This window comes from Leucopleurus acutus (assembly GCF_964270905.1).
Source record: "Leucopleurus acutus genome assembly, chromosome: 4".
NCBI lineage: Eukaryota > Metazoa > Chordata > Mammalia > Artiodactyla > Delphinidae > Leucopleurus > Leucopleurus acutus.
The window spans coordinates 30,919,234-30,934,675 of record NC_139146.1 but is presented as its reverse complement, the minus strand read 5'-3'; the positions used below and the strand labels follow the sequence as shown (position 1 = coordinate 30,934,675).

The following is a 15,442-nucleotide window of genomic DNA, read 5'->3' as shown; positions in this document are numbered from 1 at the left end:
ATGGGAAGGTGGGAAGGATAAAAGGAAGATGCTGCAAAGGTAAGATTTTTGACTGAAGCCACTTTTGCTCAACTCATTTGCTATTACTTTTAAAAAATTTAAACAGCCTATTGAGATAGTTTAAATTCTGTGTATTCTGGCCCAAAACCCCAAAAAACAAAACAAAAACCCTCCAAATAACTCAAACAATGACTATCTTCACCAACAAAGAAGGCAACAAAACCTGGCCTTCTATATTATAAAAACACAAGGAAAAACCAGGAAGTTCTTTAAAAACATGATCTTTCTGAAATCTAACAATGACCATTAAGTCATTAAGTCTTGGAATTCCATAATAAAATCTGGACTGATTTTTCTTCAAACTCACATTTAATATATGGCAAGAAAGTATTTTAGATTATCTTACTTTATCTTTTAAATGGCCATTGGGACAGTTCACTTAATACTCTGTTGTCAAATCTACATAAAGGATGTCTTTCATATGGGTGAGAAGAGTCATCAAATATGTAGATGGAATTACTAGTCAAGGTAAGAATGAAGAGGCAGCTTCATTCATACAGAAATGGCTCACCAGGTGTTTCCCTATAAACTTCCAGAACCTACCATCTGTTAAATGGAATAGTGAACAGAAAGTCCTAACTGATTATCTCTTGTCCACAGAAAAATCTCTGGTTTTTCATTTAATACCATTTGTTTTAGTTTTATAAGTCATTATCAATTAAAGGAGTAAAAGATATTATTTTTTTAACCTGTCTAAAAAACCTCTAATATACCAGTGTAAATCAAGTCATGCTTTCCATGATATTTATTACCCCGAGCAGATCCAATTTTCATTGCCCAAAAAATAGTACAACGGGGCTTGAAAAATATGTGCTGACTTGCCTGGGTGCTAAAAGCATCACCAATAATTTTGATTAATGTATCTTGACACTGAATGCATTAACCATACAATATTCTTCTTGCTGAAGGGCTAATTAGAATTCAAGTCAGCATGATACCTACTTTTGAGGATTACAGCAAGAACATTTGTTGTAATAAGAACCTTCAGGCAGCCAGTTTTGGTAATGATTGATTTGTAAAATTATTGAGGGGGAAAAAAAGGATGAGAAAGTAGAGTCTGTCCCCCAAACACTTATTTCCCTGAAGGATCACATTTGAGCATAAATTAAAACATCTTGGTGGCTATGATGAAAATGAACTACAACAGCAAGTTTATTTAAAATCCAGAAAACATAAGTTTCTGGTTTTTTTTTTTTAAACAGGATTACATCACGAAAGCACAATTGGTGTATTTAGTCAAGGTTTCGTTATGGCTGCTAAAAAAATCTCTGATTTCTGGTTGTATGAGTTTCCTAATTGGACTCTTAAACTATTCAACTGCTCAGATGCACTTTGTGCAAGCAGGAAGTAATTATAAGTAACAATAACACACTGCTATCCTTTTAACCGGTATTCTTTTTCTTTTTTCTTTTACAAATTCATTTCACATCCTATGTCACTTCCAAAAACTTTCTTCTGTCATTTTAAAAATGTGACTTGATGTTTCTAAGGAAGAAATCTCATCTCCAGTGTATTTAGAAGATAAGTTTCTATAGATGACTGGGCACTATACTTAATCCTAAGAATGACAAAATAATGTTTCTGCCACCTGTAAAAGTTAGTGCTTATATGATCTAGTGTCAAGGATGATTTTATATAACGAAGTGTAAACAGTTAGTTACTGTCTCCTGATCCTCAAGTTCTTGATCTGAATCTCCAATAGTCACTAATGTGGAAGCCAGAACAAAAATATCAAGCTTTGAGGGAAAATATCGTAAAAATTTCTTTGCCACCTAAATGATTTGTTTTTCTGATTTGATGTAATTTTTACTGTATTATGTCTCCCTATTGTACTCGTTTTAATGTATCAGGTACATTTTTCCCAATTTACTTTCTAAATATGATGAGATACACTGGTAGTCAACGCTGAAAGGAGAAAAACAAGCATTGAAAATTCATATTTGTAAAAAAATGTCTTGGGCTGGGCAACACGATGAATGGAGCCTAGAGATTTCCATTATTACATGTCAAGCTTCCCTTTTGCTTTTCCTGTGAAGAGTGTCGGGAAGGAGAACTAAGACAGTATCATGTCTTATGCGCAGAACACTGTGTTTCCTCATCCTTTATCCCTGGAATACATTGGGTTATAGGAAAAGGGGAATAGTGTGATGTCATGTTTCAAGAGAAAATATGTTATCTTACTGCTCTTAAAGGTAACATTCAACCATCACCGCAAAGGAGTTTTCAGAATTTAGATCTATGAACCTGGAGGGTGTAAATGGCTTTATGATCTCTAGGTTGAAATGACTCACAGGAGGAAAGACTCTATAGAACAGGTGCATAAACAATGTTTCCAACATTCTGAGCTGCTCCAAGAGAAAGAAATAACAATAGCTAAAATTTATATAGCGTTTACTATATGTTTGGCAATATTTTAGGAGCTGCATGTATATTAATTCATTTAATCCTCACAACAACCCTCTGAGTTATGTATAATAATAATTCCCATTTGATAAGGAAACCCAGCACAGAGAGATTATGTAACTTGCCCAGTATCATGATATAGCTTCATAAACTGGTAAGGGGTAGAACCGGGATCTACACACTGGTGGTCTGGTCCTACAGATCACTGCTCTTCATGACTTAATTACTAGGGTGATGTAACCATGAAAGGGGTAAGCAATTTTCAACATGTATGGAAAGAAAAACATGTTTAAAACTAGGAACTTTGAATCTCACCCTTTTATGTGATATTGGAAAAGCTAGTCACAATAAAGTTTTACCCATGAAACATATATTTAAAGGCTTGTTAATCAAAAAACTTTTCTGAGCTCAATCCTTATTCCAGAAGATCAATGTTTGCATGGCACACTGTGCAATGTACAACGTACAATAATTTAATCTTCCCAGCTGAACATCTTAACACTATATGAACCATGGATGCATGAAATAGGAATTCCAAATGTCTTCCACATGGTCAGAGCACTTTCCAATGCTTGTTCGGGAAGCTTAAGAGTAGTTTGAAATTAAGTGATGCCTCTTCTTAGTGACTTTTATGTATGCCGAAGGTATTAGTACTTATCTCTGAGTGGGACCCTGAGGTGATAGATAGATGAGTCTGCTGTCTGTATTTAGGCACTTTGCTCATTTCCTGAGAGCAGTGTGGAAGGCATGTGGATGCTCATTAAGCTTCCAACCGTTCCCCGAGAGCAACAGGTGGCAAATCAAAGCTTCCCTGGTATGTCATGGCTGGTTTCCTCAACATCTTGGAAATAACGGATGGCATGTGCACGCTCTCTGTAGTACCAGCAGATAAGGAGATGGATAGCAAGGAAGTATTTCCCAAGCATAAACACACACACAGGTCTAGGAAAGTTATGACTAATGCTCTTGCTACCACACATTCTAAATCCATATATGGTGGTTTCATCTTTTAAATATTATTACTCATTCAAACTATGAAATCAAGGTTAACTGTCCTGTGGTTAACTACCTAACAGAAGCAAGGTATATTAAAGGAGTAAAGAATATCCCAAGTTAATGAAGCTCTATCATAAATTGATAAACTTTTAACTGTACATTTAAAAATATCCAATAACTACTCATGACTATGATGTGTTTTTAAATTGCCTCCTTTACAAAATTACTCAATTACACTGAGCACCTACGACATTATAGGGCAAGCATATCACTTACATTCTGGACGAGAGAGAGAAGACAGAGCTTATTAATCCAAAAATAGAATCTGTGATTTAAACTGAATACTGGATAGTTACCCAACAACACTCGATAATTACATAGAAAAGTATCCCTAGTTAATGATAGAAAGATTTTTGTCAGTTGATGGCTTTTTCTCACCATAGTCACTAGTCAGGTTAGAAAAACAAAGGAAAGTATCAGCTATAAGATCTTGACAAAATTTGTCTGGCAACATCCCATGACCCTAGAAATAAAAACGTTTACTGGAGGTGGCAAATCACCAACATCTTTCCCAATTTGAAAAAGTTCAAAACCTTCAAACTGGTCCACCGAGGACTAGGGAAATGAGCTGGGGTATTTTTCACAGTGGAGGACATAAATGAAAGGTAATGAGAACAAATAGTAGTAACTGTAATCGTTTTGTTTGTTTGTTTTGGAGGGAAAAACCCCAATACCTTCCCCCTTATATACTCTCTCTCAACAAGAAAGCTCACCCTCAGGAGAAGGGACAACTGGATTTCTACACAGCACTGAGATTCCTGCCTCAGGATCTGGTGCTGGCAGCACAGCCCAGCTAACCTACAAGCAAGCGCTGCAGGAAACCCTGCCCCAGTCCTTCCAAAATGCCCCTCCTTTTAAATGCCTCCCCCCTTACTTATAATGTTACCGGCTTCTTTAACTTAGTGCTGAATTTAGTGTTCTTAAATTTGTTTTAAAAATCTGTGATTTTCCAAATATCAGTAAAAAGCTGTTTTTTAATGTGTGGGATTATTAAGGAACTGCCATAAATTAACTCTGCAGTATGAAATCACATATAATTTATTAAGTTATTTTTGCTAAATATCAAATGATAAGGAAATGACTTTGACTCTTTAGTAAACCGTTGTCATGGAGTGTACTTTTCAGTGAAGAAGTCAAAGACTAAAAATATATTAAAAGGACATATCTGGACATCTGTGATACTAATCTGGAAACATCAAACAAAAAGCAGAACCAAAATTTCTGAGTGCCAACCTGGAATTCATAGCTTTCATGGCTGTTAATTATAACAAATATACTCATAAAATGTTACATATGATACCATATGATGTCTGGGAACTCAGTAATTTAATATATTAATTCTAAAATCATATTATTCATGTAACACATTTCAAACACAATCTTCATAAAGCAGTATATACAACCCTCTTACTGAAACTAGGAATATTAATTTTAGAATCATCTAATGTACTCTAGAGATTAATTCAAAATTCTATAAGATGAGAACAATGTAAAGGAAAATTTACTTGCATTATGTTATTTTATCAAACAGTTCTAGAATTAAAAGAAAAAACTTTAAAATAAGAAGCTGATTTTAAGGGAGCACTACAGCTAAGACACTAGAACTTTTAAGCCTTGACAGTTGTCATGTAAAAAATTTTAAACAACTAAAAATAATGTTTGTTAATATTTTAGACAATTTAAAAACATGTAAAACAATGTTTTCAAGCTAAGCTTTAAGCAGTTACTTCAAAAGACATACAAATTTTATGGGAATAGTATGTAGGTCAATAAAGCTTAGTTATATTTGTACTTTGCAGTAAGAATTATTAACAGGAAGTAGAAGCACAAAACACATTGGAAGGACTTCCCTGGTGGCGCAGTGGTTGGGAATCCACCTGCCAATGCAGGGGACACAGGTTCGAGCTCTAGTCTGGGAAGATCCCACATGCCGCAGAGCAACTGCGCCCGTGCACCACAACTACTGAGCCTAAGCTCTAGAGCCCGCAAGCCACAACTACTGAGCCCATGTGCCACAACTACTGAAGCCTGCGTGCCTAGAGCCTGTGCTCCACAACAAGAGAAGCCACGGCAGCGAGAAGCCTGCACACCGCAACGAAGAATAGCCTCTGCTCTCCGCAACTAGAGAAAGCCTGCACACAGCAACGAAGATGCAACACAGCCACAAATAAATTAATTAATTAAAAAAAAAAAACTTTGGAAAGATTGTTATAATGGGTGAATCACAAAAACAGCTGCCTGGATATTAGATTTAAGGGGATGTTAAGATTTTAATTCTGGTCAAAATCTGATAGGATCTTAAGAGTAAAATTTAAATGTGAAGGGAGACATTGTAGACTTTAAAGAATTCCTATGACTTCAAATGAAATGACTTTTACATTTATTTAAGGGGCATAGTAGGTTATATAGTGGAATATACAGTCCAGATAGCCATGGCGAACTTTAGAAATACCCATGCTTCATTTTTTTTTTATTGAAGTATAGTTGATTTACAATGTTGTGTTAGTTTCAGGTGTACAGCAGAGTGATTCAGTTTCATATATATATATATTTATGTATATATTATATATATACATGTATACATATATGTTCTTTTTCAGATTCTTTTCCATTATAGCTTATTACAGGATCTTGAGTATAGTTCTCTGTGCTATACAGTAGAACCTTGTTGATTATCTATTTTATATGTAGTAGTGTGTATCTGTTAGTCCCAAACTCCTAATCTATCCTTTCTCCCCCTTTCCCCGTTGGTAACCTTAAGTTTGTTTTCTATGCCTGTAAGTCTATTTCTGTTACCTGTGCTTCATTTTTAATTAAAAAATTTAATTGGTTGAAATGGCTGGTGAGTATTTAAAGAACAGCACTATATTTTTAGCTTTTTTCATTTTTATGACTCTCACAGTTACATTTCTATGAAGCCAAGACTGTCAGTGCAGTATTTACCTTTATCCCCGGAAGTCCAGGAAGCCCAGGAAGCCCTGGTTCACCCTACATAGGAAAATCACACAGCATTATAGAACAGTATTCACTCAGGCACAGTATCTGAGAAAAACACGGCAAATGCTCCCAGCTGAATTCTTGCTGTATGTATATATATGTCTAATATATATACTGTCTAGTTTCAAGATATTTGGTGAGATTATACAGTTCAGTCAACTCTTGATTCAGGGACTGTTGACCATTTTGCAGATTTTTCAGGATTTTCCCTGTTGCTGCCAGTTCACTGCTGATTGTCATCACTACCAGAAGGTGAGAAAGAGAAATAAAAGGAGAAGGAATTCCTGTGTTTTATTACTCCCTGGTCAATGATTTGTTGAGGAGGCTGAATCTATCTGCTGAAATGAGGATTACGTGCATTTAAATAATGCATCCTATTCCAGGGCTCTCTTACCTCAGATAATCAAGAGTTGGCTGTATGAACAGATGGTCATATCAAAACAATATACATTAAAAGTCTCATTCACCTAAAAGTATAACAAGGTTTCTTTTCCATTCCTGAATGATGAGAAGATAAATGCATGGTTAAGATTATACTTAACTCCAGCCCGTATATCAGACAATTGTTGAGTCTGGGTAACCCTGCTTAGCAATGGAGGGCTAATGGTACCATGCAGCTGCTTCTGAATACAGGTTTGAGATTAAGTGGTACATTTTGGGTGAGCACACTGGAGTCAAGCTTAATCTTCTCATTTTCACATAACTGTTTACATTACTTTAAGCACGAAGTATAGTGACAAGAAGTTATATTGCTTAGAAAATCTCCTGAATTCCACTAAAGAAGCATAAAGGAATTGCTAGAGAAAATGAAAGTCCATCCTGTGTTGGACTGAGGTGACTAAATATTGTGGAAAATAACATTTGAAGGTAAAAGTGTCACATCATTTCATGATGGCGAGTCAGTGTTATGACAACTATACCAAAAGAGACAGAAGCATCAAACTAAAGATAAAAGTGGTAGAAGGTACTTCTTTCATCTAAATGCTTGAACAGCCCTTATTCCAAGGAAAATCTGCTAAGAACAACCAGACATTTCATCTTTAATATTATTACTTTCAAATTATGGAGGGCTATAATTTGCTCTGGTATTATCACAAAATGACTTCAGATACTGTTTATATTAAGCTGTATGGTTAGACATAGAAAGGAAAATGATTTTCCTGATGGTTTAAGTCAAAGGTGCTTCAGGAATGCAAAAGAAAAGCTATTCTTTCTGAAACTACCTGAGTGAAAGTTTGCATTGTGAACAAAAAGACTAAGATGAGATTAAGCCAGAGAAGAAAGAATGATTATTAAGAATTTGATATTTCATTCAAAGAAACTTGTCCAAGTAGAGTAAACTTTACACAGATACAACATTATACATTTGATTTTCTTTTTCTCCCCCCATTTCCCTTTAATCAATAACTTTAGGAAGCTCTAGTAAAAAGAGCTTATCCATATTTCAGTGAAGATTCTCTTTTACTAAGAAAAAAGTATAAGGCCCTTGAAAACACAGTAAGTTGCAGTAGAATATACAACCAATAAAAGTAAACATATTGGTGACATATTGATAGTTTTGTATTGTTTCAGAAAAGCCCCCAAAACTCAAGACATCCTATTTAAGACATGTGTGGAAACATATAGGTTGTAACACTGTTTCCTCAAAGGAGTTTTTACTAGACCCTTCCCTCAAGGGGAAGGGTCAAATTAAAAGGATCTGATGACTACTTTAAAGTAGGATATTTATATACACATGCATACATAGACACATTCATGTTTCTCACAATGAGAAAGATGTATAAAACATTATGGATTATTTTATAATTTATTTTATAAATCCAAAAGTAGATTGGATACTTACAGAGAGTTTGAGCACTTAGCTCTTCCCTACATCATATGCATATATATGTAAGTATACAGGTTATAAATGTACTTTTTAATGAACAAATCTTTCAGGAATTCATATTTCATACTCTTGGATTTTGACCTTTCCAAATTTATGTTTACTTAAAAGTTGACAAAATGAAGGATTATAAAACATTTAATGTTACCCTTTGTGAAACGTCTCAGCATTTTTAGGAAGATATTTCTTCCTATGTAAATTCTCTGTCCTTATACCATGAATGTTTATCTTTTAATTAAGAGACAGTTTTCAGTTAATTTCTCCATTCTTGCCTATTTCTTGACTCAGAGCTTCTCTGAGCTGAGTTCTTGGTCATGCACAGCCCAAGTTCAGATCTAGGTCATAATTAAGAATCGGTTTGTTATTCCATTCAAAGACCTCTTGCCCAAGTATATTACACTTTACACTGATACGTTATGCTTCTGGTTTTCTTTTTTCTTTCCCTTTCACTCTTTGTTCTCCATTATCGGAGACCCTTGTCTACTGTTAAAGTCAGTTCTCTGCTTTCACCCCATGTCCCTGTGACAGTGCCCTGTGTTTCTAGATACAGTTCAACTGTGCCAGTCCCTTACAATGGGCAAAAATGTATTTTTACCCCATTAAAACTAAAAAATATATTTTAAAAAGATGTGGAGAAGTTAGGAAGGCAGCTATGCTCACCACTATACCACCAATGCCATTGAATGTGAAGTTAGGAAGGAAAAAATTATGTGATGAAACACACACTCACTTTACAAACATATATACCCTAACTCACATATCAATCACACACTCTCCTGCTGAGTCTATAAAAGAAAAAAACTATAATTAAATCATTCCCTATTATGAATGTTACTCTAAATAACAAACTTTCATACCGCAAAATACCAGACAGTGGAGAGCTAATCAATGCACTTTAATTCTAGCAGGATATCCTCTACTTTTCTGGGAATGTCCCTAATGCAGGAGCTTAAGTACCCATGAACCCACAACAAAGTTCTGCAATGGTGAGAAAAATGTCGTGGAAGATTCCTTGAATGGATTCTGTACTCAGTTCTGTTTGTCATTTTCCAATCTAAGCAACCAGCAAGAATGGAAACACTCTACTTTTAAATCAGTGTTGGGGTAAGTATTGCCAAATCCAGATATTAAACAAGGAAGTCATAAATATTGTGGGAAAGTGAGATTGCGTCAACGGGTAGGATCTGGCCTAAATATTAATGAAAAAGATACTGTTCTTTTCAGGGCACATTTTCATTCAGATGGTTTGTAATATTCATACACATATTCATTCAGGCACGTATTTGTTCAGGTAGAATCCACTTCTCTCAATATAATTTAAAACAGGTTTTTAATGAAATACAAAGAAAAGCCAATGTTTCCATATGTAGACCTATAAACTTCCAGAAATGAATCTAAAATGTATTTTTAAATAATCATGATAAAGCAATATTTTATGAACCAATTGTCTTCCACTCTGAAAACAGTGGAACCTATATGAAATTATAGCAGACTTGTTTTGTTTTTTAAAAAGACATAACAGTTTTGCAGACAATTCTTTTAACTTATCACAGTTTTGGAGAGCAGTTTAAATTTAGCTTTTAATTTTTAAAGACTGAGGGACTTAAAATGAGATCATCTGAGAAAATTAGATGCTCTTTCAAACCAAAGCAGACCATGGATCTCTGTGATATCACTAACTTCCAATTTCTTACATAAAGAATCATTAGGAAATCTTAGGCACTGAAGAGCAAAATTTGCAGAGCTATGCTGGGCTCTTTGGAAAAGTCTCAACTTTACCTGAAATTGGGTCTAATGAATCATTACTCTTAGATTCTTAATTTCAAGAAAATCTATTTTTCAATTAGGGAAATGTTAAAAGAATGTGAAAGACCTTCTCAAAAAACACTTTAATCTGAAGTGTTTAAACAAAGCAGTGAGCCTCTCAATAACTTCAAGAATGTGGGAATATATGTTTATGTTATGTTCTACGGTTCCAAACTACTACAATGGAATTTATTCTCTCTTTCTCTTTATACTAATGAGGTATAGTCTATGTTTCTATTCATATTATTTTTTCTATAACATTAACTGCTGCTAGACAAAGGCAGAGTCATGATCTCAGAGATTTATCATAATGTGGAATTCACGTTTACTTGTTAGCCACATCTGTTATCTAAAAATCTAAAATCTGCACTGGGCATTGATATCCAGATGCTCAGACGATAAACTACAAACAGTCGTTTCCTGCTTCAGACTCAAATGAGAATAAACATATTCATTGCATGTCCTCTAATGTATCACTGAAGTGAAGCACAAATGATAAAAAAAATTAACGTTAGATTGGTTAAAGTGGTTTGGTTACGGTCTCCAATTAAAATTTAGTTCATGAACAAACCTCTTTTACAACATAACATTCACTGCTTAGGTAGATATTATTCACATAAAAACATTATCAGCAGGGAAGTATTTGAAATGAGAGGAAAGGAATATAATTTTAAAAGAACTGTCCATCATGCCCTGTTGAGACAGTTTAGTAAATATTCATTTCTTCTCATAAGAGATAGAAACATGCAGAGTATCTTTACACATGCAAGATAGGTTGTTGGCATTCCAACCCAGCAGACCTTTGTTAGTCTCAAGCAGCTCAGTACATGCTGACTTTAGTTCATAAAGCATCCTTTTACACGTCCAGATTATGTTTGTACTTTTACTATGGTCAGCATCGACCCTTTTACAATGAAAAACACTCAAAAACACTCTGCATATAAGGCATGAAAACGGCATCATTTTCAGTAATTGTTCTCATATTATACAGTGATAGCAAACATAGTCAAATGGTGACTATAAGACAATACAAAGAACACACCAGAATAGGGATTTACCTTTTGCCCTGGACGACCAGATTCTCCGGGCTCTCCCTGGCCAAAGAAAATCAAAGATGAAAAGGGCAGTCTTATAAGAATTTTCCAAAAGCCTTAGGCCCTTGGACACTTTCAGCCTCCCCGATGACACATGCATTTCATTCACTTTATTCTGTTGTTCTACATCCTACCAGACATATGAACATTTTTTTTTTTTTGCTGTAAATATACCTAAAGCTCACATACAAATCCACATTTCCATAAAAACCAATCAGAAAGGGAAGAAAAGGCAAGACCTCTTGTTTAAGCCTTTATCAGAGATTTCTAGCAGATACTCCGTGTTGTGTCTAGAAGCTGATTATTGCAGTAATATAGGAACGGAGTTAGAACCATCGAAGTTGGTAAAAGGGAAGGGAAACAAGAGACTTATAAAAGTCAAAGCTGTAACTCCTGGAGTACAAACACTTGCAAGGCTATAGTTACCTTAATTCCTGCAGCGGACGATCCAGGGTCACCCTAAAATGAAACCCATGAGAGATTATTCTACAAGTGATGGGAATAGGAAACACACAAACACATAGAGAGCTGTTATCTACAGGAGCGCCTAAGGAAACCCCATGACTAATGGGCTGAACTATGCTCCCTAAGATTTTGTATCAATATGGCTAAGATGTCAGTAATTTCCAAGATAAACAATATACTTTCTAAAAATATGGGTTTACTTTGCAAAATACATAAGGACTACATTCCTTGAAATAAATATAAATATGGATCTCTTCCCTTGATACAGTGCTAAAATTGTATTCTAAAGCAATATATTAGTGGATCTGGAATTTCAGTTTTCTCTATTTCAGGAATTTATTAATGTCACTGGCTATCATTTACTAGGAGTTCCCTGACCCTTTCTGTCTTCAGAAAGTCAGGGCTCAACAGATGAAGTCAAAGGGTTAATGGTGTTGAGTTGGAAAAAGCCATGCCGCCGGTCAGTTTGTTTTCCTCATGAAGCACCATCACCGTTATGACCAGCACGTTTTTTTCTAGCTCTACACTTATTTCATTGTAACGCAGTCACCGGAAAGTTACAGGATGATGGATGACTTGTGGGTGACAGGGACACAAGGAAGATCTGAGAGAAAATCCTGAGACAGAATCTGGTTTTCTGAAAGGCATTGTATTCCATCCGGATTTCACCGAGTGTGACTACATTCTTAAGGCAAATGTGCTCTAAATACACAGGTAGGGGCTAACAGGAGAGAGCACGGAGGGTGGCTGCTTATTTCTGATACGAGGCCAGACAAGGGCCTAGATTTTCCAGTTCCTTCTAGTCCTCTGTCCCATAAACATGCTACAAGGAAAATAAAAGGGAGGAAATGTAGTCATTTGAGAAAACAGAAACAGTCACAAGGAGGACAGCACATACTGGGGTTTCCTCAGCTGTCCTATCTGTGCAAGGGCTCACAGAGCTCTAGGGGTCTACTTCCTCGTTCTAGGTTTAGAGAGCTGCTCATCAATCTCATTTAGAGACGGAGATACACCTCAGGCCTCTACACATGAGGTACTTGCCTCTCTCCCTCAGTTTCTCTCTCTTCTCCCCACAGCTGGCAGTTCTCTTTGTTCAGGTCTTAAGTGGCTTTGCCTCAACCCCTCACTGAACAACCTAGACACATGCGCCTCACATCCACGTCTCACTCTGCAGCATCTGTTCAAGTCCTGCAAGCTCACTGCATATGGATTATGTATATATGTTTTCTGCCTATTCTTTGCTTGTCCCTCCATTAGATGATCAGCCACCTGTGGGCAGGTTCAGGGTCTATTTTTATTCAGTGTCTGAATAAAATATGCTGGATACGTATATGGTGAATAAATGAACAAATCTCAGAAAGAATATTTTCAGCAAGCAGTCAAGAATCAAAAAAAAAAAAAAAACCTTTAGGAAGAAAAACAAAGCTTAAGAAGGAGGAGGAAATAATAAATTAACTCATTTGAGGAAACATACGCGTTTCTTTGACATCTGTAATGGCTACTACTCAAGGAAAAATTAAAACATGACAAAACATAGAGAACAGGATACCAAATACTGTCTTATTGTAAAATGATACTGGTTTCTTTTCCCCATCACTAATAATCAATTGAGTTCCGAGTGGGCAGCGAAATCAACGTGGCTAACAAAATAATACTTATTTCTGTTTCCACTAAATCAAGTCTGTCTGAAAGCCATCAACACCAATGAATCAGTATTTTGCACAATGAGACCTTTGTATTCATAAAAGCAATTTTGACTTTTCTAAGCCCCCTTTTTCATCTTATTTATACCTCACAAGACTCCCAAGAGATAGGGCAGATATTACTATTTTTACTCAATAGATGAGGAAATTGAAGCAACTTGAGCCTAAGTGAATTTTGGACTTCCTGAATTCTATTGCCATGTTCTTTTTATTGGAATAAGAAAAGAATTATTGGTTTATCTCATTTTGGCAACAGGGCACAATGGTTGTAGTAAACTTATAAATAAAAGGAAGTTGCTTGTATTAACTGTAGTTTAAACACTTTTTTTTCCAGTGTTTTAATGGAAAGTGACTGGATAATCCACGAACGAGAAAAAGGACTAGATTTCGTTCTCAGAGAAAGTGGATGGGAAGGAAAGGACAGTTTCCAGGAAGCCTGATTTATTTGTGGAAACTGGAGCAGTTTCATTTGATGGACAACTATGACTGATATATCAACTTTCTTTTCAAAAATTAGAACTGTGAAATCTCAAGGAATTTTTATAACTTTTAAGTGGCAAGGCAATTGCTGGAAGACATTCCTAAGTTAAACATTTTAAAGGATAATGCTGCAAGTAGTGAAAATAAAAGTCAGTGTTTATAATCCTCATTCCTCTAAAAGTGAAAATGAATACAGGATTAAAGTAGGAAAAAAAACCCAACTGTGTCTCTCTAAGTATACCCTTAGCTTCACAAATCAGTTGGCTTGAAAATAAAAGTTTCCACAGGGTAAATCATAAAGCAAAAAATACTTTGAGAAGATACTTGAGGTAAATGAATTTGACTTTGCTATTGACCATTCAAGTACAGAGTTTTTGGTTTTGGCTGTGATTATTTTCAAGCACAACATTTGGTATGTAATTATATGTATGTGTTACTAAAGTCTATGTGGATAAATAAAGTGAATGTGGTGATATTTCTATCAGTCATTAATTCATTCAATAAATATTTATTGAGCATCGATTATGTGCCAACCATGTTCTGGATGCAGGGATACTAGGAGCTAGGGCGATAAAGCGAACAATGCTGTTTCAAACCCTGCCCTTGTCCTGTGCTTATGATAGAGTCACCCTTCCATATCCCTGGGTTCTGCATCTGCAGATTCACCCAACCTTGGACTAAAAATCTTTTGAGAAAAAAATTCCTGAAAATTCCAAAGAGCAAAACTTAAATTTCTGTGTGCCTGGCAACTGTTTACATAGTATTCGGTATCATAAGTAATCTAGAGAAGCTTTATAGTACAGCTGACCCTTAAACAACACAGGCTTGAACTGCAAAGGTCCACTTATATGTGGATTTTTTTTCAACAGTAAATATTACAGTACCACATGATCTGCAGTTGGTTGAACTCGGCGGATGGGGCACCATGATATGGAGAAAACAGGGATGTGAAGGAACCATGTAGAAGGAGGGCCTTTTGTAAATTATACCCTGATTTCAACTGGCAGAGTCTCAGCACTCCTAAGCCCCGCATTATTTAAGGGTCAGTTGAATATGGGAGCATGCGCATAGGTTATATGCAAATACTAGCCCGTTTTATATAAGGGACATGCTAGGATTTTGGTATTTGCAGGGATCCTGGAACCAATCTCCTGGAGATACCGAAGGACTACTGTAATCATTTGTATATAGTATATATGTACACAAATATATGTATTCAAAAATATTATTGATTGAATGCATAAAAGATACTTTCTTTTTCTTTCTTTCCACGTACAAAAAAGTCTGGGATAGGAAGAAATTGTCATGTTGGGAAATTTTGTGTCACCACAGAAGACATGATAAACAAATGCATGGTACAGGAAAAAGTTCTACCATTCAACGAAAATAAGAAGCAGGTGAAAGTAAAAAAAAAAAAAAAATTTTAAGGTTTTTCATTCAATAAATATTTATTATCTTCCTATTACATGCCAGGAAATTGGATTGGTGTTGGG

The 15,442-nt window shown here is 35.5% G+C and overlaps 1 protein-coding gene across 3 annotated transcripts in view; it reads right to left on the bottom strand.

Annotated features, from left to right (window-relative positions):
- COL25A1 (collagen type XXV alpha 1 chain) overlaps window positions 1-15,442 on the bottom strand; it is a gene marked incomplete at its 3' end in the record, with an annotated part of 463,727 nt that overhangs the window by 57,453 nt on the left and 390,832 nt on the right. For 2 of the 3 annotated variants that reach the window (XM_082837696.1, XM_082837698.1), the window contains exons 16-18: window positions 11,728-11,760; window positions 11,266-11,301; window positions 6,463-6,507 (exon numbers count right to left, since the gene is read on the bottom strand). In XM_082837696.1, the coding sequence (XP_082693822.1) occupies window positions 6,463-6,507; window positions 11,266-11,301; window positions 11,728-11,760 (114 nt within the window). The remainder of the gene's footprint in view (window positions 1-6,462; window positions 6,508-11,265; window positions 11,302-11,727; window positions 11,761-15,442) is intronic. The other variant, XM_082837697.1, reaches the window with a different exon arrangement.